This window comes from Rhodnius prolixus, unplaced genomic scaffold (assembly GCF_049639745.1).
Source record: "Rhodnius prolixus isolate KJV_2025 unplaced genomic scaffold, Rpr scaffold_7, whole genome shotgun sequence".
Lineage (NCBI taxonomy): Eukaryota > Metazoa > Arthropoda > Insecta > Hemiptera > Reduviidae > Rhodnius > Rhodnius prolixus.
In genome coordinates, this window is record NW_027411582.1 from 37,355,287 (window position 1) to 37,383,234 (window position 27,948).

Genomic DNA, 27,948 nt, shown 5'->3' on the forward strand with positions numbered 1-27,948 from the left:
TCCGCCAGACCTCTATTACAAGTAAGGAGCACTTAAGACAGGTGTTAGTTGATTCCTGGAACAAATTATCAGATGAGGTGACAAGAAATTTAGTTGAATCAATGCCAAGGCGTTACAAGCCGTAATTGAAGCTAAAGGGATGCACACTAAATATTAAGGACAAAGTTATGATTGGTTATGGGTCAACCAAATTAGTTTTTGCAATGTTTAACTAGGTGTGCAAATACTTTTTTTGCAGTATAAAATAACATCATGTTCTTTATACTTAATTTATTTGACTCTTTTGCATATTTATATTTATCATCTTATAGTGCTTGATTTAAGAAGTTAAATAAACGTAATTTGGGTAAAAAAGCGAATTTTTTTTTATATGAAAACTTAAAATAACAGGGTGTGCAAATACTTTTTTTGCCTATTGTATGTCGTTTACTCAACCCTTGTTTTAAGAATAAGGCTTATAAGCTATAAGTTTCTGTTAAGGGATTAAAGAATGAAAAACAGATTTTTATCAACAATTTATTTGTATCACATAGAAAAATTTATTTTTTTTGTAATTTTATTTCTTTAAAAAAAACAAAAAAATATAGATAAACTAATATAAGTCTGTAAGAAATCATTTACATTTTCTTAAAGATTAAAGAACATTCTGGCACTATCAGATTGTACTTGTTACAACTATGTTTTACTTTGTAAATATTAAATGTAATGGAAAGTTAGCACATAATATACTAGGCACATTTGATATTCTTAAAAATTAAAACTTAAATATCTATCTCCTTAACAAAAACTTACAGTTTAAAATGTTAAGTATAAGGGTTGATTAAAAGACAAAAGGTACACAAAACAGCAAGTCTCCATAATTTCATTTCCTATTACAGCTCGTAATAATTTGAGCAATTTAGAAAAGTTTTGAAAAAATTTATGTTTTATTTAAATTTCTTTCTAATTTTTCCCCATTTTTATAAAAGATTTCTCTTACTATTAGGTTTTCTGATAACATCCCCCTGTGAACAGTGTCTTCATACATCCTTGCACACGATATTAAAAAAAGAATCCATTGTACTTTTGCAACAATTGATCTCATTTAAGTAAAATTTTACTGCATTAAGTTTTCATTAATATTTTTTACATTTTATTTCACGTCTCAGACCCTTATGCTGGCCAAATTTTATCAATAAAATATTTTTGCTCAGTGAAGAGTAGCACCCATTTAATTTAAATAGATTGTAGTAGGAGTTATTGAACGCTTAAAGCATAGGTTTTTCATGAGACGCTATTCTATTAAACAATTGAAAAATTCATCACGTTTTTAGGAAAATTCACCATCACCAACATACATTGACAAAATAATTGTTATTACTTTTACATTAGATTCAAGTACAATTTAGGAACTTCTTTACATTGTCGTTTAAACTTCATCCTTTGATTAAACAGATGGGCACAATACTTTACCAATAAGAGTTAATTAATTATACATATTTATAATTATACAGTCAATTTATACAGCTTCCTTTACATCTTTCCTCATCTGATTATACACATGATTTTTTGTTTTGTTTTTGTTTATTAGTGCAACAGTCTGCATAGGAAGTTGACCTTCAGAGTATTGGTTCTCTAAGCATTTCTGGCCAGAGCTTTTTTTCTCCATTACCTGATTTCCAGCTTTCTGAGGTACTCCAATACCTCAGTCTACCTCCGCAGGCTTGTGACAACTTCCCCCCGGTATTATAGACTTACACTCTAACACCAACATATACTATAGTTTGGACACGGTGCACAGGCACAGAAGAGTTAAGGACTCCCTGAAGTGAACATAATTTGTTACTATAGTATAAAAGTAAGTAATTAGCTGGAGGTTATAGTATTTATACTGGCACTCCTTATGTACATAAGTAACATATATTGCTTCAATTATTAAATAAAGTTTATTCTATTCTATTCAGTCTAGCTCCTTCTAGGCCTGCCTATTTTCCGTCTACTCACCAGTCAGTCCTTCCATAGCTTTTTAACTCATCAGTAAAATGGAAGATAACGTATATTTTTAGATGAGGCCATTGCTATTTCTTTTACTATTATTTCTTTATCAAAACTTTATACAAGTAATCAATTAAAGGGACTTCATATATTTATAATTTAGAAATCAATTTTTATTAAAAATAGGTAATAAACAATACCTATTCAAGACTAAAATTTCTTTTAACTCCGTGATTCAGATTATAACTGTGATAGACCAACAAAGTTTATCTTTTTTTATCTCAATTTGAGTGTTATGTGAGTATAATTAAAACTGTCCGGTAGGACAGTTGTATAAGGGTTGACCATCAAAAACTGCACGAAAAAGTGTAACGTTGAAAAACACCCAACTTTGACAATTTTTTTCTCTTTTTCTATAAAAGATAAAATTCCCAAATTTTCTTTAAATTATAGGGCAAACCCACCTTTATGACTGTAATTTTTTTGCAACCACCCAGACCTAATAGATTTCGAGAAAAAAGTTGCCGAAAATGAGCAAAAACGGCATTTTCAGAAATTGTTGTTGTTCTTGTTCTTCTTGTTGTTGTTACCTTTTTTGTAAACTACGTAGCGCCTAAACGCGTGAACCGATTTTCATGAATGAGGTGTCATTCGATTCGGAATGTTATGTAGATGTGCCTTTTGGGGGTCTCGACGCTGTACACCGAATGGGAGAGGTGTTAGCCCCCTTTATGTAAGGCCCCCTTCAAAATTATTATTACTAATTACTCTGTAAATCTTAGCCCGATTTTGATAAAATTTGGTAGGATGATGGGGTTAGGGCTTCCCTACGTAACATTAAAGCGACGATCTGCTCTTACACTAGTTAAGGGGAAGTATAGCAATCGTTTCAAATTATCGACAAGTGAACCGATTTTCATGAATGAAGTGTCATTCGAATCGAAATTTTGTACAGATTTGCACTTTAAAAGTCTCGACGCTATGCCTCATATGGAGGGGAGTTTGCCCCACCCAAGTAAGGCCGTTTCTAAAACTATTATTACCAATATTTCTATAACGCTTTGTCCGATTTTGATAAAATTTAGCACGAAGAAGTGATTAAAGCTACTCTATATGGCTGTGAAGTGCCATCATGCTCTTACACCTACTAAGAGGAAGTACTGCAATCGTTAAAATTATCAATGGGTGAACCTATTTACATTAAGTAATGAATTATCGTTCGATTCAAAATCTTTGCCTCTTTGCCTTTTAGGGAGAAGTACTGTAATCGCAGTTTATTTTTCTTGCTCCTCTTAAAAGGAAGGTCTGAAATCGCAGTTTAAATTTGCTTTTTACGTACAAATACCTTCCTATTTTATATAAAAAGGCTTTCTCAAAAAAATTGTTATTGAGGATGGTTTGGGGACCGCAACTATAATCATTCTTTAAAAAGATCTCTCCAGTGGTAGTTACGGTTCCTACTTAACACCTTATCAGGTTATAATGATAGAATTGCTTATTCCAAATTTAAAAAAAAACAGTAAAGCAGATATGTAACTTAGCAAAATAGACAAAAATGAAAATCTATCCAAAAGGTACAAAAATCTCCTTAACAAAAACTTACAGTTTAAAATGTTAAGTATAAGGGTTGATTAAACGCCAAAAGGTACACAAATCAGCAAGTACCCAACATTTCATTCAAGCTTAGTTGATATAATTTAAGTAATTTTGCTGCATTAACTTTTCCTTCACATTTTTTAGAATTTATTAGATGTCACAGACCCTTATGCTGGCCATTTTCATCTACAAAATATTTGTTCAAGTAGCACTGTAGATTGACTTTAATATCTATTAATCTATAATAATCAAACTATTAATTACAGGTTAAAAAGAAAACGTTATAAAAAATTAAAAAAATTACGAGGCTACAAAATTCAAAAACTTTTTTAAAAAAATGCTTACACCAACATACATCAATGATTTCGATTATTTTATTTTTAATAAAAATCGTCTGTTTAAGTTCATTCTTCGATTAAAGTAATTGTTATTTTATGTAGTAGTCAAACGTTTATAATAATAGGTAATAATTATCTGGCTTTATCGCAAATAATATAGTTTTCTTCAATCACACTCTCAATGTAGCTGTTCTTCTCACAATGTTAAATATATGTTATGTAATATAAAATAAATGAGATATGCATACGTTTAGGACATCTAATTATTCCAGTATTTTACTATAAGTAAAATTAGGGGGTCTAAATTAAATTACAATTGAGAAATGAATCATTATTGTTGAATAATCTACTTGTTATTAACTGTGTGTTATTTGTGCTCACGAATATTTCGGTAAAACGAATTCAACACTGAAATATTCTTTTAAATCCGTGATTTAAATTTAAATAGTAGCCGACTCTAACTTTGTCTTTTTCTACTTTTGCATATATATGTGACATCTCAGAATAAAAAGCAAATTAAAGCTAAATCCGAAGAATAATTCGGAATAGAGTTAAAATAAAGTACCTATTTAAAAACGGATATAATATACATTTTATCATAATTATAACAAAATAATATTATGAACGAACTGGCCAGCATAAGGGTCTGTGACATCTAATAAATTCTAAAAAATGTGAAGGAAAAGTTAATGCAGCAAAATTACTTAAATTATATCAACTAAGCTTGAATGAAATGTTGGGTACTTGCTGATTTGTGTACCTTTTGGCGTTTAATCAACCCTTATACTTAACATTTTAAACTGTAAGTTTTTGTTAAGGAGATTTAATGATTATTCAAAATAAAGAGCATAGTAAAGATAAAAAAAGAATAATTTGGAACAGAGTTAAGGTGCCTATTTATTGACATTTATTAAGCCTTAATAAAATACATTTCTATATTAGCAGAAAATATTTTATTGATAAAATTTGGCCAGCATAAGGGTCTGAGACGTGAAATAAAATGTAAAAAATATTAATGAAAACTTAATGCAGTAAAATTTTACTTAAATGAGATCAATTGTTGCAAAAGTACAATGGATTCTTTTTTTAATATCGTGTGCAAGGATGTATGAAGACACTGTTCACAGGGGGATGTTATCAGAAAACCTAATAGTAAGAGAAATCTTTTATAAAAATGGGGAAAAATTAGAAAGAAATTTAAATAAAACATAAATTTTTTCAAAACTTTTCTAAATTGCTCAAATTATTACGAGCTGTAATAGGAAATGAAATTATGGAGACTTGCTGATTTGTGTACCTTTTGTCGTTTAATCAACCCTTATACTTAACATTTTAAACTGTAAGTTTTTGTTAAGGAGATAGATATTTAAGTTTTAATTTTTAAGAATATCAAATGTGCCTAGTATATTATGTGCTAACTTTCCATTACATTTAATATTTATAAAGTAAAATATAGTTGTAACAAGTACAATCTGATAGTGCCAGAATGTTCTTTAATCTTTAAGAAAATGTAAATGATTTCTTACAGACTTATATTAGTTTATCTATTTTTTTTTTGTTTTTTTTAAAGAAATAAAATTACAAAAAAAAAAAAAATTAAATTTTTCTATGTGATACAAATAAATTGTTGATAAAAATCTGTTTTTCATTCTCTAATCCCTTAACAGAAACTTATAGCTTATAAGCCTTATTCTTAAAACAAGGGTTGAGTAAACGACATAAGGTACATTAATCAGCAAGTAAACCCAACATATCATAAGTGATTAATTGAACTTTTTTAACAATTGATATCATTTAAGTAATTTTACTGCATTAAATTTTCATTAATATTTTTTACATTTTATTTCACGTCTCAGACCCTTATGCTGGCCAAATTTTATCAATAAAATATTTTTGCTCAGTGAAGAGAAGCACCCATTTAATTTAAATAGATTGTAGTAGGAGTTAATGAACGCTTAAAGCATAGGTTTTTTATGAGACGCTATTCTATTAAACAATTGAAAAAATCATCACGTTTTTAGGAAAATTCACCATCACCAACATACATTGACAAAATAATTGTTATTACTTTTACATTAGATTCAAGTACAATTTAGGAACTTCTTTACATTGTCGGTTAAACTTCATTCTTTGATTAAACAGATGGGCACAATAATTTACCAATAAGAGTTAATTAATTATACATATTTATAATTATACAGTTAATTTATACAGCTTCCTTTACATCTTTCCTCATCTGATTATACACATGATTTTTTGTTTTATTTTTGTTTATTAGTGCAACAGTCTGCATAGGAAGTTGACCTTTTAGTATTTTTATGGCAGTAACTATTTTAATTCAATTGTCTTATTAAAAAGAAGATTATAGTTAAACTTTATGTTTCATAAAACTAATAAAAGATACTTCTCAAATATTTCGTACACTGATAGTATGAAAAATTATTGATTAAAAACTCCCAGCTAACTTAAAAAAGCCCTTTATCATGGACTTGTATAAAAAGATTAGACCCTACGTGTTGACAAAATCTCAGTCATTCGTAAAGTTCTAAATAACTTATCTACGAAAGGTTAAGGCAGAGTTACTTAAGTGTAGTATCTTAATTACAATAATCGAGAAAACCTTTCTTGAAGTTAAATTGTAAAAGAAAAAATTCTTAAAACGACTTTAACAGTGAATAAGAGCAACTTTAGTATTTTGACTGTTCTGCTTTTGACTCACTTAGAATAGGCACTAATTTAATACAAACACTAACCCTGATTTTTTTTATTTTTTATATCCAAACTAATCATATTATTTAATATAATTAAAATGTAAATTAAAAAAAAATTCTTAGGGTTTTACTTAGACATGTTTTAGGGATTTTTCAGTTTTATAAGCAAAAATAAAACTGATATGAGGAACATAAAATTAAAAAAAAACCTTACTTTAAAAATGAAATCAATCGTCATTACGTTTTTCCAGATTTCCGCTAAGTGTAGGGTATGGTCTGGTTCTTTTGAAAAACCCACATTTCCATAACAGTAAAACTATAAGTAAAAGAAGTATCAGCCCGGCCACAACACCAACCAGGATTATCCATAATTCAACACCATCCGTGACTTGCTGTTCGGGGAATCCACCTACTTTTGCTACGGTCACAGCCTAAAATTAAAAAAAAAAGTTTAATATTCTTTTCCGCAGATAAACGCTCTTTATTTTGACCAACAACTTAAAGACACTTACTTCTATCAATGAGTATCATTAATTTTACAATCTAAAATCTAAGACATTCCCAACTTGCATCCAAATATCTTTTTTACATCTTACCATCCTGAACCTATTCCATAACCTAGGAAGTAATCTCCATCTTTACAGTCACGGTGGCAGTACTCAATATTATTGCGATCCTGAGATCTACGGATTGAATTACATAAATGTGGCACTGCAGAACGTAAAATAGACGTACCGAAAAGTCAAGTACTATACTAAATACTTAAATAGATATTGAGCATTTCTTTCTCTTAAATATCATGAACATATTATTATTATATGTTTCGAGGTTTTCTTCTTCTTAATTGCACTCTGCAGTTTGCGGTGAAGATCTCTTATTCTTTACGGAAAAGATCCAGAAAACTGATCTTTTACTCATAGTTTTCGAACCTAGGCAGTTTGAATAATTTGGGTATAATGTAATAATTTATGAATCCTTGTTGCTTCAGATCTGTTCTGTAGATTCGTAGGGCTATAGTCGGAGAAAGCTTTCCTTTTTATGAGTTTCAGGATTTTACAGTTTTATACTTTGTGATTTACAAAAATATAGTGATTGTCAGCAAAATGTGCATTCGTTTCCCAAACTGATTAGACTGCAGAGATTTTATCAAAGAATGCCGGATTGGGTTCTAAAATTGTTAGGAAATTTTTCTAGCCACCGATTCTTAAAAAATGTAGTTTAAAAGAAGCTTAAAAATTTGGTAAATTCCATTCTTACCCTAGCTTCAATTTCGTTAGGTTCTGAAGTAATAACTAAGCCAGGTGCATGAACATAAATTTTTGCATTAGATGCAATTTCAGCCGCTTTAACTCTTGAATAATCCTCTACTAAAGTACTATTCCATAACCTGAAAGATGGATTAAACATAATTAAAATTAAAAATTGATTTATTATTAAAAGAAATGACTGTCCATGTACAGAAAATGATAAATTATACATTACCTAGCCTTAATAGTTAGCGTCGCCGACTGAGAAGCACTTAATTTGTAGAATACACAATGAAACTTGATACATTTTGCTGTACCAGCTTTACAATTCATACGAACAATATTATCTGAATCTTTTCTAACAATCATCTCTACTTCTCTTTTTCTACGCAATCGTGCGTACTGTGAACCGGCGGAAGTATTACCATTGTTATCTGTACCACCAAGGAATTGTCCTCTCTCAAGTAATTTTAATGGATTCACTTGATCTGTATGTGTGTAACATGCACCACCTTCTTCCGCTGGAAAACATATGGATTATTAAAACTATCCGGTAGGACAGTTGTATAAGGGTTTATCGTCAACAAATGCACGAAAAAGCGTATTGTTGAAAAACACCCAACTTTGACAATTTTTTTCTCTTTTTCTGTAAAAGATGAAATTCCCAAACTTTCTTTAAAATAAAGGGCAAACCCTCCTTTATAACTGTATTTTTTTTTGCAACAACCCAGATCTAATAGGTTTCGAGAAAAAAGTTGCCGAAAATGAACAAAAACCGATTTTTCAAAAAATGTTCTTGTTCTTGTTGTTGTTGTTGTTCTTCTTCTTGTTATACCTTTTGGCGTTTAATCAACCCTTATACTAAACATTTTAAACTGTAAGTTTTTGTTAAGGAGATATAATATATGAGGCAACTTCTTTTAAATTACTTAAGTAGCCCAGTTTTGCAAGCATAGATACTTCCTTGGTGAACTTCTTTTTAACGGGATAATTGTTTATGTAAAATGGAAGAGTATAAAACTTAGCATGGACCAAAAAATTCATAAAACAAAGAATTATCACCTGAACAGTAATTGTATGAAGAATTAAACAATTTTTCTAGAATACTCTGTTTCATACAGAAACGAGAATGACGAGAAAACAAGCAGAAAAAAGGACAAAGTAAAATTGGAGGAAGTGCGCTTACCATCAGCTGTTGGCTCCTCATCTAAATACAATAACCACTTTCCTATTGGCTTATTGTTGGCAACTTGGAATGGCCAATCAACATGTACTCCCAAACCGCTCACATGCCATGGTCCATTATTATAAACTTCATAAACATGTTTAATCCTGGAACCTGGTTGATCTTTGTATTTCATCATAGATTCACCACGAACTTCACCGCCGTAAATTACCTCTTCCGGCCTTGCCGATCTATTGACAAACAAAAATGACAAAATGTGGTTTAATCCAAGCAATGTTCGACTTCCTATTTTTTTTTTAAGGGCTTACCCATATTTAATAAGATTTATAAAATGAATATTTGGTACTTACCCGCGAATTGTTAGCTTAGCTTTTCTTACTACTTTAGCAATCAGTGTTTTCGACGGATCTGACTCAACAAGCTGGCTCGTGGTGTTTGCTGATAAATCAAATTGTACTTCATTGACCTCATCAATTGAAATTAAAGGTTCAAATCTAAAAGATGAAAAGAATTAACAAAGACGAAGTTTAATATTAAAAGCAGAACTCATTCTCTTCTACTAACCTGAGTACGATATTTACTTCAGCATTTCTTTCGAATGGATTACCCAATGAACATACCACATCCACTTCACTGCCTTTTTCACAGCTGTGGCTTTTTCCCTGTGAAAAATGATAAACAATGGTACTTTCTTTATCAAATTTGGGGAGTCATGACCTACATGACAAGAAACATCTACATAAGGATGCCCAAATGCTCCATGAGCAAGTTGTGCTTACTTAATAACTTCAAAACATCAGAACACGTACTTTCGATTAGACACACGACGAAAATCTAATACCATTGCAGTATCTACTCTTTTCAAAGAGGGTTTGTTACACTGACCACTAGGGAAAGTTTTTTTTTAAAAAATATACATTTATTCTTATCATTTTAGATTACTATTTGCGCTTTTAAACAGGAGAACTTAAGGGACCTGATGATTAAAGAAATTCTTAATACCAATGGTTAGATCAAGCCCTAAAAACTCCGATTCCGTTTTATGAGAATATTTCAGTGTGATATGTGCATTTGCAATGCGAGCGCGAAAGTAAAATTTACGGGAATATGTACATAAATCGGCCTGGAATCGGTAGATGTATATTTTAGAACGGAAATAGCCACTCGAACAAAGCTCGAAGCTGACCAAAAACCTGAAATTCCACTGACATGAATCTACAAGAATGCTTGACTTTCTGAATCGATTAAATATTTAGAAATAGAGAATTATTCCTGTTAAATTCATAACTTATGTAGTCTGCCAAAATGTATACCTTCAATTGCGCAATGTAACTGACACTAGGAGAATGTTTAATCACTAGATATGATTCATAAGCACTTTCTTGCAAATTGTGTACAGTCACGTTTAATAAAAACTCCTTCAATTCACCAAGTATCAAATCCCATTTATTACCTCCAGGTTCTAAAAAACGTTAACGATTTACACATTTATCATTATTTATACCAATTAAAACAGAAATAATTATCAACATCATACTAACTTGAAAGAGGTAGATCCAATGATGCATCTACAGTTAGCTGACTTTCGCAAATATCATTCTCACCACAATCTTTCAAGAACGTTGCTCGGACAACTCTATCAGCCTGTTGTTGATCCAAGATTGGAAAATTGTCCATTCTAGGCAATGGATCACCGGGTTTAGGTGGTACAGGCACATCTTGTAACATGGTGTAACTAAGGCGCATGGCGACCGCAGTTTGTATATCTCTAGTGTCGTCCTTTTTTTTGGAATATAAACAAGTATTAGAATTCAAATTACTGAGTACTTGATTATTGGAGATTGCTTGCACCGAGGCTTTCTTCTTTTACTGCCTTTTTTAACCCAGTCGGAAAAATTAAGTAATATGTGTCAGGGTCATTAAAGAATGAAAAATAATCTTAATAGAAAAAATTTTTAATGGAAGCTTCTTAACTAGCAAGATATTTGGACAGGATTTGAAATAATTGGTATCTTCTTAAGACAAAATCTAATACAAATCATAAGGAGAATCAAAATGAGCTATTATGTGAATGAAATGTCCAGAAACTCTGTTTGATCAATGGATACAGCTAATAACTTTAAACTTATTTAGTGTAGAACGTCAAAATTCGCGTTAATTTTTTTTTAATAAATAATAAATTATTTGAACAACAATAATAAATAATAATATTTAAAATTGTATTCAAACCTTTATGTAGACTGTATCTGAATGGCAATGCTTGAGTTCACCTCTATCCTGTCGTAAATAGATAACTTTATGCATAATATGTGGTTTAACGTTGAATTGTGGACCGATAAATACTCGGGGTATTCTACGGTATACGTCAGCTCTTAGTGTATAATTCATACGAAGTCCAGTTCCAGCAGCCACTAGTTTCATCACAGCTTGTACAGATACGCACGTTTCAAATGTAAAGCTACAACAAAAAATATCGGAATTCTTGTTTTATCTTCTTAATATTGAAAAATAATTATTAAAAAACTGTTATCGCTTAAAAAACAAAAAAATTATACAACTGACCAAGTAAGATTTGAATGCGGATCTACCGGACAACCATTTTTATTTGGATCAATTCCAGTTAAGGCTGTTTCTGGACCAACTGTAGTTGTTAATTCAATTATAGGTCTAGTCCTTAACAGTACCACAGAACTTGATTCAAAAGCACCAATTAGTAGATCTGGATATCCATTATTATCCATGTCTAAACCACCACTCAGACTATATCCGAAAGTTTCTAAATTATAATCTGATCCAAGGATTATCTGACAAATATAGATATATATAACATTAAAATTAATTGTAATAATATAAAGTAAAGTAATGTGACTCTTCAATAACGAAATGCTATTACCTGGGAAGGTTCAGTAATAGTTCCATTTCTTGAACCTAGATAGATATACACTTTACCAAGATCTTCGTAAGGAGCACCAACTGCTATATCTTCGTAACCATCTTTGTTTATATCGCCTAAATTTGTTATTGCTATTCCATACCTTACAAAAATATGTTTTTTTTATATAAACGAAAAGTTTGGAGAGCACATTGATAAGAAAATCAAAACGTTATAAAAAAAGTACCTAGATTCAGGCTGACCAGTAAGTTTTATAGGTGGTAGACATTTGAGACTGCAGTCATTATTAAGATTTAAGTAAATATAAATCGCACCACCCTCATTTTTATCAAAATAATTGGGCGCACCAACAATTAAATCGACTCTCCTGTAATGAGTAAAATAATCTTCTAAAATAATTAATTTTAAGTTATCATTAAAAATAATTATAATATTCATAATTAGGTCAAATATTTGAAGTATTTCAGATATGTCTTAAGCATGGTTCTTATTCACTCCGCCGCACTATATTTCTTTTCTTTCATTTCATTATTTCACGATAATCAAAAGCAAGACACTGGAAACAGCTTCTTGTAATACACTTCATCGTTATCTCACTACTTCAACATCGGTACAGCCTCCAGGCTCAATCTAGGTAGTACGGCCTCGACATCTCGTCTATTTCTTTCTACTTCAGTTCTGCCCCAAAAAAGGTTCGAGATCCATCCTCTTTACTATATGCATCTTAACCTAGTTATCTGTTCAGAATATACAGTGTTGCCTCTTTTATGCTGCATTATTTTTAAGCTAAGAAGCTGTACAAATTGCTGCTGCGATTACGTGATTGAAAGTTCTGTGAAGCGAATTAAATGACAAGTGCACACATTATCAAGATGCCTAAGCATATTGAGTTTATTTAATGAGTAACAAACAGCTGAAACTCCACGTTGATGTGTAAATATATAAACTTCTGGGGATGCCTGGAGCGTTCCCAATACACTGCAGGCTAGCGGATAGTGTATAGTAGTGACGTCTAGGAAGAGAAAATTTAAGAACAATTCGAACCTGGGAGTAATTCTGCTCAAGAATTCATTGCATCGGCCCAGAATTTGTTTATTCACAACATGGAAGATATCATAAGTCTCAATGTTATGTTGTACAATACTTGCTACAACTGCAGATAGTCATGAATTATAATCTAACTTACTTATCACCATTTACATCTGCCGTGGTCATGTCATATCCAAAATTGGATGTATACATGTCTCCCGTAAGGGTCATCACAGGTTTCATTATGGTGACAGCCTTGACTTTTGTGAATATCACAACTTCCCCATTTCCATTAGATCTAGGAGCACCGGCCGCGTAAGCTAATCCATTTCCAAAAAAATCACCAGCAGCTACAGACATACCTGTTTTATTTAAAACGTTAATCAAACTATTTAAAAATATCTGGAAATGTAAAGAAACACTAAACAATAATTATAATAATAATAAAACGGACCAAGATAACTGTATTTGTCGATGGGAGCAGTTTTTTCAGTCAAAGGACTATAATACATAGTTTTATCACGACTAAGGAAATCATCTAAGATACTGAGAACAAATATGGTTCCTCTCCATGTATAAGGTCCTGGAGAGCCTACCAATAGGGTATCGTTAGTGATCAGTCCACTGGTTCCAGCCTGACAGTACCCAAATTGTTCATGGGCTCTAAAAAAATAAGAAAAGAAATTAAATAAGTATTTCATTGTATTTTTAAAACTAAGAGTTTTTCCTTGAATTTAGAGGTTCGCTATCTTACCTGTTTGTTGGTCTATTTTTACAGGGATCTATACAACCAGAATGTTGCAGTCTATTTGTAAGCGTATAGCACAGGCCTCGTCCATGGACATGTTCAGATTCCTGATCTGTTTTTTTGTTTATATATCGGTGGGCGCAAACCTGGAATATTTAATTCCTGTGTCACATACATTAAGTTTTTAGGTGTTTAAGGGGAATTTTGATAAAGTGAACATATCTACTTGTTGATTTTTAGCTTTCTTATTTAAATAAAGTTAGTACTAATGTGTCTTGTGTGATAAATTTTGATGTGAAGATAGTACTCGTGTTGTTGAGTAATCTGGTGTGATTTTATACAATTTTATCGAACAGTTTTTGTTTAATTTGAGTGAGAAAAACTATTGAATTAATATAAGTTTAGCGCTGTTTGATAAAATATGGTTTGTGGGCGTGGCCAAGCGGGGATATATTTTTATGTATTTTCAGACGTATTGGTTGGAATATTCACCCTTTGAACTGTAATCATAATATTATCATTTACTCAGGTAATATCTTACTAATCTTTCTCATTCAACTATTTCTGTTTAAAAAACAATTTAAAGTCGTAAAACAAAATATTTTTTTTTTAAATATACCCGTTTTACTATTCAGTAATTGGTTTTATTCTGAAATAATATCAGTCATGGACAAAATTATGGAGGCTCTAAACTCATTAAAGATGAAAATTGAAGAAAATTCAAAGAAATCTGATGACATAAAAAGTTTGGTTACCGATACAAATAATAAAATTGAGGTAATGCAAAATGAAATGAAATCACTAAAGGAGGATAATTCTGAATTAAGAAAAACTAATAAACGGCTGATTGGTGAAATAAGAATGCTGGAGAGAGAGGTCAGACGGAGGAATTTAGTACTTTTTGACTTAGATGTAGACACTAATGACAATAATATTGACTTGCAGGAAATTTTAAAAATATTTAAAACTAAATTGGAAGTTACTTGTTCAGAAAATGATATAACATTTATTCGTACGCTTGGTAGGTAACAAGCCTATCAAACCACCTTTTTTGATTCGGTTCAAATCAGAGAAAAAGAGAAATGAAATCTTTCATAAGAGATTGAATTTAAAAGGAGAACATTTGTTTCTTTCTGAAGGTTATCCGAAAATAATTAGGGGAGAGAGAAGCGTTCTTTATAAGTTTTATGGACAGGGAAGAGAAGAGGGAAAGAACATCAAAATGGGCTACAATTATATTGTTCTAAATGGGAAAATATTATAGTACGATGATATATTAAGTTCTAATCGCACACCTACTTCTTCAATCATCTAAAGCTCTTAACATTTGATTATTGCTTAGAAAATCACTCGGAAAACGACTTATTTCCCGATATTAAGAAAAATACTAGCTTTACTGCCTTGGCAATATTTTTAGTACAAAAAGGGATGAAAAAATACATAAAAATGACCTATCGCGTGCTCTTCTTTCTCTTTGATAACAAGTTAAAACATTGAAATATGATTAATAAATATCCAGATTTTGAAATGGCCTAGCACCATTAATTTTGAAGATATCGAATTGCGGTTTCCGGTATCTTTCATAACTCTTTAAAACTGTGTATATGATAAGGGGGGTCCACTGCAAACCCTCACTTTTTGGACGCACATCAGCCGCGTATGCGGGCAGAAATCTAAAATCAAGTCACATATTCTGAAACTAGAGGTGACGGGCAACAAATTTTTCCCCTACCATTTTTCTCTCAGATTAACCGTTTAAGCATGAAATGCATTTGAGCCGTCTTAAAATGAACACCCTGTATATTTTATTTTGTATTTATATTTCTAGAAATGTATTCTGTTTTGTCATTCAACTCCATTTGTATGAGGAACTCGTAAAAACAAAATAAACAAATATTATCATTATTATTATTAAGTTTTAACTTTTCCTTCGAGCTTAGTAAATGGAAGTATTGTGATCACAACAAACTTTCTGCTTCAAATTTTCACTGGGTTTGTTGTTTTAAGTACCGATGAATCCGAAAAAATGGTTTTAATAGAATGGTCTTTGCTGGTGTGAATTCACCAGCTGGTAGATGAAAATTTATTGGTAGCTCTAAATATTCGATATTATCATAGGATCAATCTTACCTCAGCGGTGTAAAAATTACCCAATTGGAAGTAGTGTTTGATTAGTGTAGAGGATTTTTTGTGTTTTTTTATAGACATCCAAAATTCTTGGTGCAAGATTCAGGATTTGTTGAATTTTATAAGGCTTCGTTTAGCTAAGTAACTTGAATCTAAGTGTCTTATCCAATTTACAAAAAAAGAGTACTTGGCTTTAGCTACCAAAGATTGATAATAATCGATAGCACCTACATAACATGTTAAATATAAAACTGTTCTTCGGTCAGAAGTGCTTCAGGAAATTTCCTTAGAAGTAAAGGCGAGTAGGTTATTATTGGCTTTACACAGCCTTAAGGAGCCACAGCTGCGCAATAATTCCGTCATGAACAAATAACAAAATAATAAAAAGAAAACAAACAGCATCTTTTTTATTGTGATCACAAAGTCATTCATAATTAATCATCATTTATTTTTATAAAATCGAATTTACATAATTTAACAATTACTAATTGCAAACCACTCACCAAAACTTTACCATCCGTGCCCTCGCTTCGTACAGTCACACCTAACCATTGTCCATTTTTTATTTCATCATCTATAGGCGCCACTAATTCTTTATCGCCAACACCTAAATATATAAAGTTTTAAAAACATAAAAACATTTTATTAAAAAAAATATATACTTTACAGAGTGACCAGAGTTATATGCTCCACCCACTTCTTTTTTTTTAGCGGCGGGAAATTTCGAAAAAATAAAAAACACGTATTTAATCATTTTTAGTCTAGTTTATTTTCAGTGGTTAAACCATTTTTTAAACCCCAATACTCTCTCTGTTTCTTCAGTATTTCTTCTCTATGAGTTAGATCATTCTCTTTCTGTTTCTTTTTTTTTTATCTTCTCAATGAGTTAAATCATACTCTTTGTGTTTCTTTTTTTTATCTTCTCTATGAGTTAGATCATACTCTTTCTGTTTCTTTTTTTTATCTTCTCTATGAGTTAAATTCTAGTCTTTCTGTTTCTTTTTTTTTATCTTCTCTATGAGTTAGATCATACTCTTTCTGTTTCTTTTTTTATCTTCTCTATGAGTTAGATCATACTCTTTCTGTTTCTTTTTTTTATCTTCTCTATGAGTTAAATTCTAGTCTTTCTGTTTCTTTTTTTTTTATCTTCTCAATGAGTTAAATCATACTCTTTCTGTTTCTTTTTTTTTTATCTTCTCTATGAGTTAGATCATACTCTTTCTGTTTCTTTTTTTTTATCTTCTCTATGAGTTAGATCATACTCTTTCTGTTTCTTTTTTTTTATCTTCTCTATGAGTTAGATCATACTCTTTCTGTTTCTTTTTTTTTATCTTCTCTATGAGTTAAATCATACTCTTTCTGTTTCTTCAGTATTTCTTCTCTATGAGTTAGATCATACTCTTTCTGTTTCTTTTTTTTATCTTCTCAATGAGTTAAATCATACTCTTTCTGTTTCTTTTTTTTTTATCTTCTCTATGAGTTAGATCATACTCTTTCTGTTTCTTTTTTTTATCTTCTCAATGAGTTAAATCATACTCTTTCTGTTTCTTCAGTATTTCTTCTCTATGAGTTAGATCATACTCTTTCTGTTTCTTTTTTTTATCTTCTCAATGAGTTAAATCATACTCTTTCTGTTTCTTCAGTATTTCTTCTCTATGAGTTAGATCATACTCTTTCTGTTTCTTTTTTTTATCTTCTCAATGAGTTAAATCATACTCTTTCTGTTTCTTTTTTTTATCTTCTCAATGAGTTAAATCATACTCTTTCTGTTTCTTCAGTATTTCTTCTCTATGAGTTAGATCATACTCTTTCTGTTTCTTTTTTTTATCTTCTCAATGAGTTAAATCATACTCTTTCTGTTTCTTTTTTTTTTATCTTCTCTATGAGTTAGATCATACTCTTTCTGTTTCTTTTTTTTATCTTCTCAATGAGTTAAATCATACTCTTTCTGTTTCTTCAGTATTTCTTCTCTATGAGTTAGATCATACTCTTTCTGTTTCTTTTTTTTATCTTCTCAATGAGTTAAATCATACTCTTTCTGTTTCTTCAGTATTTCTTCTCTATGAGTTAGATCATACTCTTTCTGTTTCTTTTTTTTATCTTCTCAATGAGTTAAATCATACTCTTTCTGTTTCTTTTTTTTATCTTCTCAATGAGTTAAATCATACTCTTTCTGTTTCTTCAGTATTTCTTCTCTATGAGTTAGATCATACTCTTTCTGTTTCTTTTTTTTATCTTCTCTATGAGTTAGATCATACTCTTTCTGTTTCTTTTTTTTTTATCTTCTCTATGAGTTAGATCATACTCTTTCTGTTTCTTTTTTTTATCTTCTCTATGAGTTAAATTCTAGTCTTTCTGTTTCTTTTTTTTTTATCTTCTCAATGAGTTAAATCATACTCTTTCTGTTTCTTTTTTTTTTATCTTCTCTATGAGTTAGATCATACTCTTTCTGTTTCTTTTTTTTTATCTTCTCTATGAGTTAGATCATACTCTTTCTGTTTCTTTTTTTTTATCTTCTCTATGAGTTAGATCATACTCTTTCTGTTTCTTTTTTTTTATCTTCTCTATGAGTTAAATCATACTCTTTCTGTTTCTTCAGTATTTCTTCTCTATGAGTTAGATCATACTCTTTCTGTTTCTTTTTTTTATCTTCTCAATGAGTTAAATCATACTCTTTCTGTTTCTTTTTTTTTTATCTTCTCTATGAGTTAGATCATACTCTTTCTGTTTCTTTTTTTTATCTTCTCAATGAGTTAAATCATACTCTTTCTGTTTCTTCAGTATTTCTTCTCTATGAGTTAGATCATACTCTTTCTGTTTCTTTTTTTTATCTTCTCAATGAGTTAAATCATACTCTTTCTGTTTCTTCAGTATTTCTTCTCTATGAGTTAGATCATACTCTTTCTGTTTCTTTTTTTTATCTTCTCAATGAGTTAAATCATACTCTTTCTGTTTCTTTTTTTTATCTTCTCAATGAGTTAAATCATACTCTTTCTGTTTCTTCAGTATTTCTTCTCTATGAGTTAGATCATACTCTTTCTGTTTCTTTTTTTTATCTTCTCAATGAGTTAAATCATACTCTTTCTGTTTCTTTTTTTTTTATCTTCTCTATGAGTTAGATCATACTCTTTCTGTTTCTTTTTTTTATCTTCTCAATGAGTTAAATCATACTCTTTCTGTTTCTTCAGTATTTCTTCTCTATGAGTTAGATCATACTCTTTCTGTTTCTTTTTTTTATCTTCTCAATGAGTTAAATCATACTCTTTCTGTTTCTTCAGTATTTCTTCTCTATGAGTTAGATCATACTCTTTCTGTTTCTTTTTTTTATCTTCTCAATGAGTTAAATCATACTCTTTCTGTTTCTTTTTTTTATCTTCTCAATGAGTTAAATCATACTCTTTCTGTTTCTTCAGTATTTCTTCTCTATGAGTTAGATCATACTCTTTCTGTTTCTTTTTTTTATCTTCTCTATGAGTTAGATCATACTCTTTCTGTTTCTTTTTTTTTTATCTTCTCTATGAGTTAGATCATACTCTTTCTGTTTCTTCAGTATTTCTTCTCTATGAGTTAGATCATACTCTTTCTGTTTCTTTTTTTTATCTTCTCTATGAGTTAGATCATACTCTTTCTGTTTCTTTTTTTTATCTTCTCTATGAGTTAGATCATACTCTTTCTGTTTCTTTTTTTTTTATCTTCTCTATGAGTTAGATCATACTCTTTCTGTTTCTTTTTTTTATCTTCTCTATGAGTTAGATCATACTCTTTCTGTTTCTTTTTTTTTTATCTTCTCAATGAGTTAAATCATACTCTTTCTGTTTCTTCAGTATTTCTTCTCTATGAGTTAGATCATACTCTTTCTGTTTCTTTTTTTTATCTTCTCTATGAGTTAGATCATACTCTTTCTGTTTCTTTTTTTTATCTTCTCTATGAGTTAGATCATACTCTTTCTGTTTCTTTTTTTTTTATCTTCTCTATGAGTTAGATCATACTCTTTCTGTTTCTTTTTTTTATCTTCTCAATGAGTTAAATCATACTCTTTCTGTTTCTTCAGTATTTCTTCTCTATGAGTTAGATCATACTCTTTCTGTTTCTTTTTTTTATCTTCTCTATGAGTTAAATCATACTCTTTCTGTTTCTTCAGTATTTCTTCTCTATGAGTTAGATCATACTCTTTCTGTTTCTTTTTTTTATCTTCTCAATGAGTTAAATCATACTCTTTCTGTTTCTTTTTTTTTTATCTTCTCTATGAGTTAGATCATACTCTTTCTGTTTCTTTTTTTTATCTTCTCAATGAGTTAAATCATACTCTTTCTGTTTCTTTTTTTTTTATCTTCTCTATGAGTTAGATCATACTCTTTCTGTTTCTTTTTTTTTATCTTCTCTATGAGTTAGATCATACTCTTTCTGTTTCTTTTTTTTTATCTTCTCTATGAGTTAGATCATACTCTTTCTGTTTCTTTTTTTTTATCTTCTCTATGAGTTAGATCATACTCTTTCTGTTTCTTTTTTTTTATCTTCTCTATGAGTTAAATCATACTCTTTCTGTTTCTTCAGTATTTCTTCTCTATGAGTTAGATCATACTCTTTCTGTTTCTTTTTTTTTATCTTCTCTATGAGTTAAATCATACTCTTTCTGTTTCTTCAGTATTTCTTCTCTATGAGTTAGATCATACTCTTTCTGTTTCTTTTTTTTATCTTCTCAATGAGTTAAATCATACTCTTTCTGTTTCTTTTTTTTATCTTCTCAATGAGTTAAATCATACTCTTTCTGTTTCTTTTTTTTATCTTCTCAATGAGTTAAATCATACTCTTTCTGTTTCTTCAGTATTTCTTCTCTATGAGTTAAACCATACTCTTTCTTTTTCTTCAGTATTTCTTCTCTATGAGTTAAACCATACTCTTTCTGTTTCTCTTTAATTTTTTCTTTATGTTACAAATTGTACTCTTTCTGTTTCTTTTTTATAATTTCTTTTCGTCCTAAATTATTATTGTCTCTGTTTTTCTATTATTGCATAGCGATTTTTAACGTAATGCCGTTCTTGCTTAGTGGCGGCTGGAATCACAACAGCATAATTTTCGAGCTCAGCGCAGGGCTGTCAATTGTCTGTCTAATACCCGTTACTAAATTGTTTAATTGTTTGCTTTTTTTCCGGTGTTTAGAAGGCATATCTATAAATGTAATATAAAATATTTAGTATTTAGAAATAAATAACGAATACTAAATATAAATACTTAACGTAATGTTTTCTTCGACTCTGAAAAAAAAAAATATTTTTTAGGTTCGAAAAACAAAGAAAAAATTTTGTTTTTTTCCAATAAAAGATAAAACTTTAAAGGGTAATTTTTTTAAGTTGGAAATATTTCAATTTTTATTAATATTGACTCATTCTTATCAGCAACAAATACAAATAAATAATACAAACACTTTAAACTGAAGTTCTCTTATCGCAACTTTTGGAATAAGACTTTCTCAGAAATAATAATTTCTATTAAAAAAAATCTTATAGCAACACTCTCACGTCTTCCTCTTAATCTTATTCTTTAAATTAAACTCACAAATATTCTACAAACTTGGCACGTTTGTTATATTTAACTCTAATAAGTTTAGAATTACTTCTGTACGCTTAATCGAATTTGCTGTACAAGTTTCCAAGAAATTCCTAACTAACTGGAAAATCTACTCATTAAAGTGATACATCCGGCTGACCGATTTTGACTAAAACCTTATTAAGTCATCTAAGCTAAAAAAATTTAACGTTCTGCGATTTCTGATATTTGAGTAACACATACACACACACACACACACTCAAACGGTAAGAGAGAGAGAGAGAGAGAGAAAGAGAAGACAGAGAAACCAATTTGTGAAAACTACTATTTCCGTCGGAAGGGACTCAAACGGATATTTTCACTTAAACTCAAATTCCAAAAAACAGCATGATTACAATGATTCTCTTATTAAGTAAACTGAGTAAGCCAATATTAATCATAAAAAGCAACAGAATTTTTTCAGGCCGCTCGTTACCCTTGAATGTCATTTTGAGGGAAGCTTAACCTATCGTGCATTAAATTGTCCATTTTGAAGAAGTCTTTGAAGAAGAAATCACCTTCATACAAACATACGCACACAGAAAATTCATTTGATAATTTGAAACGATTGCCAAACTTCCACTTGATAGATGCAAGAGCGAAACGTCGCTTTAATGTTACGTAGGGGGAGCTCTAACCCTTTGATCCTGCCAAAATTTATCAAAATCGGGCAAAGATTTACAAAGTTATTAGTAATAATAATTATGGAGAGGGCCTCACATACATGGAGCTAACTCTTCCCCCTTACTAAGTACAGAGTCGAGACCCCCAAAAGGCATATCTACATAAAATTCCAAATCGAATGACACCTCATTCATGAAAATCGGTTAGCGCGTTTGGGCGCTTCGTTGTTTACAAAAAAGGTAACAGCAAGAAGAAGACCAAGTTGTGAAAATGCTGTTTTTGCCCATTTTTGGAATCGTTTTCCGAGGAAAACTAATTAATCTATGCTATTACGAAATAAATAAGGATATGCCCTTTATTTTAAAGAAAATTTGGAAATTTTATCTTTTATAGAAAAAGAGAAAACAAATTGTCAAAGTTGGATGTTTTTCAACGTTACGCTTTTTCGTGCAGTTTTTTTGACGATCAACCCTTATACAACTGTCCTACCGGACTGATTTAATCATTAATAAATTTTACTATCACATTAAAATTCAGATTAGGCGGAAAATATAAGCCAGATAAAAATGACATCTTCAGGAAAATTCAGTTTTCATTAGACTCAATTAAGACAATATTATTGAACACACTTTTTTTAACATAAACAGCAATACTGGTTCTACCTCTCTGAAAATCTTTCTTGGCTTTACAAACAAAATGTACGCAATTATTATCTAAAAAAGGCAAATATATACTTACAATCCTTGGTTGACCATGTTTCACTTAAGCCCAGAATATCAAACTTTTACAGCCTCTCACTAATTTGATCATTTTTTTTATTTATTTTATTTTTGGCCTTCTGACCGCGCGCGGATTAGCCAAATCATTATTTAAGAAAATTAATGTGGAAACACCGTGAATATTCCAAAAACCAAAATTCAAAACATTACCTCTACTTACAATATTTCCTTCAGAACTTAATTTATTGGGTTTTTCGGCGCTTTAGTAAAAAAAAAAAGTGTTACAAGGACCTGATGAAGTACGAGATGGGCAGTCTTCACGGTTTTTCCTCTTCTTCGTAGTCTTTGAAGCTCCCGACTGTGCCGATGTATCCGTATCCTTCACAATCTGTATCAGTTCCAAACAATTCAAAATACGCAAGTTTGTGTTTTCCCATCTGCGATGTGGTCAGATCTTTGGAGGTCTTCTGGATGAACGAACATGTATTGGGGTTGCATTTTCAGCTAATTTAACCATTACTTTCCCATTTCGAGTCCATAATCGATACAATTTACCTTCCTTCAATAAAACTTTAGCCTCTTTAAAAACTTTAAAGCTGGGCGGCGATAAATATTCATTCAGATAAATTAATGAAGATGCATTAAGGCCAAAAATCTTCAGAGACAATTTCTTCTTATTTAGTTTGCTTATAATTAGAAAACTTGATCTTTATAGAAGTTTTCATAAATTTAACAAATATTGGCGGATGACTGGAGTTCCTTCCAATCCGACCGCGGTAAATACTATCAATAACTTCTCTATCAAAATCAATATCTTTCGAAAGAGTTTCAAAAATAGAAAATAAATCTTCATTTGGCAATTCAGGTGTATTGTCAATTTTAAGTATACTTTGGTACGACTGTTGGAAGAATTCAATAATAGATCTTTGTAGTTCAATAATTCTATTATTCAATTTAATATTGACGTTTTTTATTTCCAATATATGTTTGCCTGCTTTTTTAATGTCTTTGGAGAATTTAAGAGATAGTATATTGACATCTTTTTTGATATCAATAATATCTTTTGACGAGCTCTGGTGTTCGAGTTTAAACGCAGATAAGTCTTTTTGAATGGAATTCATATCGGTACTTACCTTGTCCAGCCGAGCAAGAATTATCTGAAGGGAAGCACTCACCCCACTGCTCGCTGGTAGTTCTACCACAGACGCTGCCATGTGGATATCTTGCCAACTAATTCTTCTTCACTGACGAAACTACTAGCACCGAAAACTGAACTATGAACTCACGATACGAAAAAACAGTAACTTGATAACTAAGCACAGTAAAACTAGAATTCAATTAGATTCTGTAATAAAGAATCTAACACAAAATAAACGACAAATTTACTTGCATCAGCATAAGCAAAGTAATTCACAGATTCACTGGGATTATTTTTGGTTAAAACAAAGGCAATACACCCTTAGAAAATCGACAAACATACAGAGCGTTAAAGAGACAACCGTGCACTATCACTGCCCAAGGCCAGAGAAATCATGCTGAAGAGAATATGTATGCTCCAAATGCAGAAAAAAAACAACAAAATTTGTCATGCAAGTTGACATGCGTAAAATAGAAATTGATGCTCAAACTAGGCCTCCATGGATATATAAAAAAAAAGAAACCTCTTCAAACTTACTCGCATTGTAATGGCCATCAGCGTCTGTTGGAAAGAAAGTAGATGGTAAAATGGTGTTATTAAAAACAAATACTAATTTTTAATTATTTGTTTGTTTTGTTTAATTTGAAAAGCCCATGTTCAACTGAAACTATAATAGAGAATTTTATAAAATTAATTATTTAAAAAAATAAAGTATAACCAATTTTAAAGGAAAATTTAATTTTTCATGTTGATTTTGGTGAATGGAAAAACAGGAAAATATGTGTTACAAAATCAAAACTTGGGAGGAAAAAAATTGAATTCAACTGAGAAAGCAACTTCTCCCAATTTTGTTCTGCTATAATAAAAAATGGTATATTTATGATTGACTCACCCGTTTTTCCATCTGTGACCACCTGTTCACAGTCATAATAGAGTGTTGTGATAGGGCACGACCATAGAGCCCCTGATTTGTTCGTCTTTGGTTGGCGATTCTGATCTAGTGGGGCACCAACTAATAATCTAAAAATAAAGATTACAATTTTGAAAGGATGATTTTTACTCCTGTTTTATAATAGACTGATCTGAACTTGTAGAGTGGGTAATCAGTCCGCAAATTCAGCCTAAACTATCTCAATTATTTTATTTTTTTAAGACGTTTCGGATCAGCCACGGTTTATCATCAATTACTTTTCAACAATTGCAATACAATCACGATTACTTTGTGACTGTTTCAATAAATCTTAATTTGATCATTTTGTAACTCGGTGAAATATAGATAAACCGTTTTGGAGTGGGTAGAATTTATAATAAAAGAGGGAAAATCTGTAAACTTGATAATGCACACTGGATTGTCTTTTTAAAGGAAATGTAAAATAAAAGTAAATTTCGAGACCTATTAAAGTGTCTGGTGTTAAATTCAAATTAAACTATTTGCTGCGAGAGTAATATCAGTCAGGATTTACGAGGTCTGACTCCTCATAGCCGTGCTCGAACTCCGATAATTAGTCGCAGTTGGCTAGACCAACCTCAAGTGGCTTATTGCAGTGTTGATGGTATTTTAAAAATTGGTTACCGAGAAGAGGATCCTTTCAAAAACCAGTATCAGATTGATTTACCAGCATCAACAAAGTAAGTTATTATGGTACATGAGAATGTTAATCTACCACCAGCTAGCATCAATCTTGTAGAAACCGTTGTTGGAGAAGAAACTTTCTACACAATGATAAGAAATGAGTCGAATGAAGAAGTGAAGCTTGAGAAAGGAAAGAAAAGAGGAAAACTTCACCCTATCGCACCCGGGTAGAGGCCGTTCGCTATCTTACATGCGGACCACCTAGGACCCTTCGTGAAGAGTGGGAAAAGCAACCAACACCTTCTGGTCGTCACTGATAATCTCACTCGTTTCGTGAGACTGTACCCCGTAAAGGACGTGAAAACCATGACTACGTTGAAATGCCTGAAGAAGCTAGTGATGGAAAGAGGAATACCGGACATGATCGTATCCGACAGAGGAATAGATTTCACCAGGCAACAATTCGAGGACTACTACCAAGGTTATGGTGGAGTGAAGGGCCAACAAGATGGTGGAGAGAGTGAATAAAACCGTTTTACCCGTGATTAGATCATTAACCTTAAAGAAAGATGGTACAGATTGGGACAATAGAAAGGAAGAATGTGAGGATAGCCCTCAACGTTAATATCAACAGAGCTACCGGAAAATCACCTTTTGAGGCCTTGCACGGTTACCATCCACGATTACCCAGTATAGATTCAGGTTTGGGAGAGTTCCTGAAGACCGAGTACAACCGACCCGAAAGATTACAGGATGATATTAGAAGTAAAGTGGTTGATGGCCAGCAATACATGAAAATAATTTGACATGATGGCATGCGAAACGACTTCATTGGGAGAGGCGACCTAGGGTTTGTTAGGAGAGCAATGGAGCACACTGGAGTATCCACGAAGACCCAACCACGATATAGAGGACCGATGGTTGTTACTGCTGCACGTGGAGGAGATTCATACACAGTAACTGACCTGGAAGATAAAGAGGGACGACGGTTTGCTACCTCAGTTCACGCCAGTGACATGAAAATTTGGAAGCCCGTGATAGACGGACAAGATGATGAGGACCTAATTCGTGTAAATGAGAGAGATGATGAGGATAGGGGAATAAACATAGAAGAGGAACAAGGAGAGGTAGGGGTCGATGCACAGGAAGAAGGCTCCAGAACATCACCCTTGAAGGTGCACAAACGATGGAGAAGGGCCTCCAGGACTACGACCTAAATTGAGGCCAATTTAGAACATAGGATGGCCGAATATGTGGCAACACTGTTTGAGAGAGGGTGTACGTGTGACTTACTGTGTGTAATATGGCGTAGAACGAGAAAAGATATATTGTGTATTTTTGTGTTTTGATTTTACTGAGTGTAATTAATAAAGGTTGTCGTTCGAATTTTCTTGTGTTTTCCTTTTGTTCCCAAAAGGGAGGTGACAACAATATTAACTTCAAGTAGTTTTACTTTAAAACGGAATTTAGTATTTTTTAAAACAATTTTCAATTGTAATACGAAAACGTAGCCAAAAAAAAAGAAGACAAATGATTTTCAAAAGTTACGTTTTATTAAAACAAGACTTGTTGATTTGTCAGGCATATAAATTATGTTTTTAAATATTACAATTTTTTTTAAGTTCATATATTAGGAAGTTTATGCTTACAAATTGTTTAAAAGATTTTGATTCTGCTCTGAAAACTGATGTTCAGCTACAGAAAATCCAAAATAAGTCCCTTCGCCACCTTTCTTTATCACAGGCAGTCTTGTTTCAAAATTAAAACTAAAACTTGTCGAACAAAATGTTAGAACTAATAAACTAAAATAAAATCCGAGATCCATTTTTAATTTTTTTTACTGATTAGAAAACAATTTTAAAACGACAAAACCAACAACATAACCAAACACTATGCTGCACACCCACCAATCCACCTACATCACCTCTACTAAATCCAAAATTTATGCTAAACTATTCACATTCACTCTACTACGGCACCAGTCTCGTACGAGTTGCTTTCAGCATTAGTCATTTATTGCTAATGGCTACCCCCTACACTACTACATGGCAAATCACAATCAAACATACACCGATATCTACTGGCATTAATTAAAACCAAGTGAGCTATCTAACATGTAGCTCTCATTTGGGACTAGGAAACCACTTTCTAACATTGTTATTACTACTCTTATTCATCTAAAATGAGTACAGAAATTATCTCAATTCAGTTTAAGTTTGAGTGCCAAAATGAATACGAGAAAATGTTTTTGTCGTTTCCCTCCTAAGTGCTCTCTAGTCAGTGTTTAGAACCGGAAAATGCGTTTAAATGATATCAATTGTTAAAAAAGATCAATTAATCACTTACGAAATGTTGGGTTTATTTGCTGATTAATGTACCTTATGTCGTTTACTCAACCCTTATACTTAAAACTTTTAAAGCTGTAAGTTTTTGATAAGGGAATACAAGAGTAAGCAGCA

At 31.2% G+C, this 27,948-nt stretch overlaps 1 protein-coding gene across 2 annotated transcripts; it reads right to left on the bottom strand.

The window, feature by feature from the left end:
- Positions 1-6,076: 6,076 nt before the first annotated feature.
- Positions 6,077-27,890, bottom strand: LOC141446521 (integrin alpha-PS1-like). 2 transcript variants are annotated; one of them, XM_074113058.1, is made up of 19 exons: positions 27,139-27,889; positions 24,809-24,936; positions 24,454-24,477; positions 16,353-16,456; positions 13,729-13,868; positions 13,429-13,637; positions 13,132-13,336; positions 12,172-12,312; positions 11,946-12,087; positions 11,615-11,856; positions 11,282-11,510; positions 10,594-10,831; positions 10,366-10,514; positions 9,617-9,714; positions 9,403-9,546; positions 9,053-9,282; positions 8,102-8,387; positions 7,877-8,006; positions 6,077-7,050 (listed from the first exon to the last, which is right to left on the bottom strand). In XM_074113058.1, the coding sequence occupies exons 1-19, from the start codon at positions 27,312-27,314 to the stop codon at positions 6,847-6,849; spliced, it is 3,219 nt and encodes a 1,072-aa protein (XP_073969159.1). In that variant the 5' UTR covers positions 27,315-27,889; the 3' UTR covers positions 6,077-6,846. The 2 variants fall into 2 exon arrangements, with proteins under 2 accessions (XP_073969159.1, XP_073969160.1); XM_074113059.1 differs by lacking the exon at positions 24,454-24,477 and having other exon boundaries at positions 27,139-27,890.
- Positions 27,891-27,948: the final 58 nt, after the last annotated feature.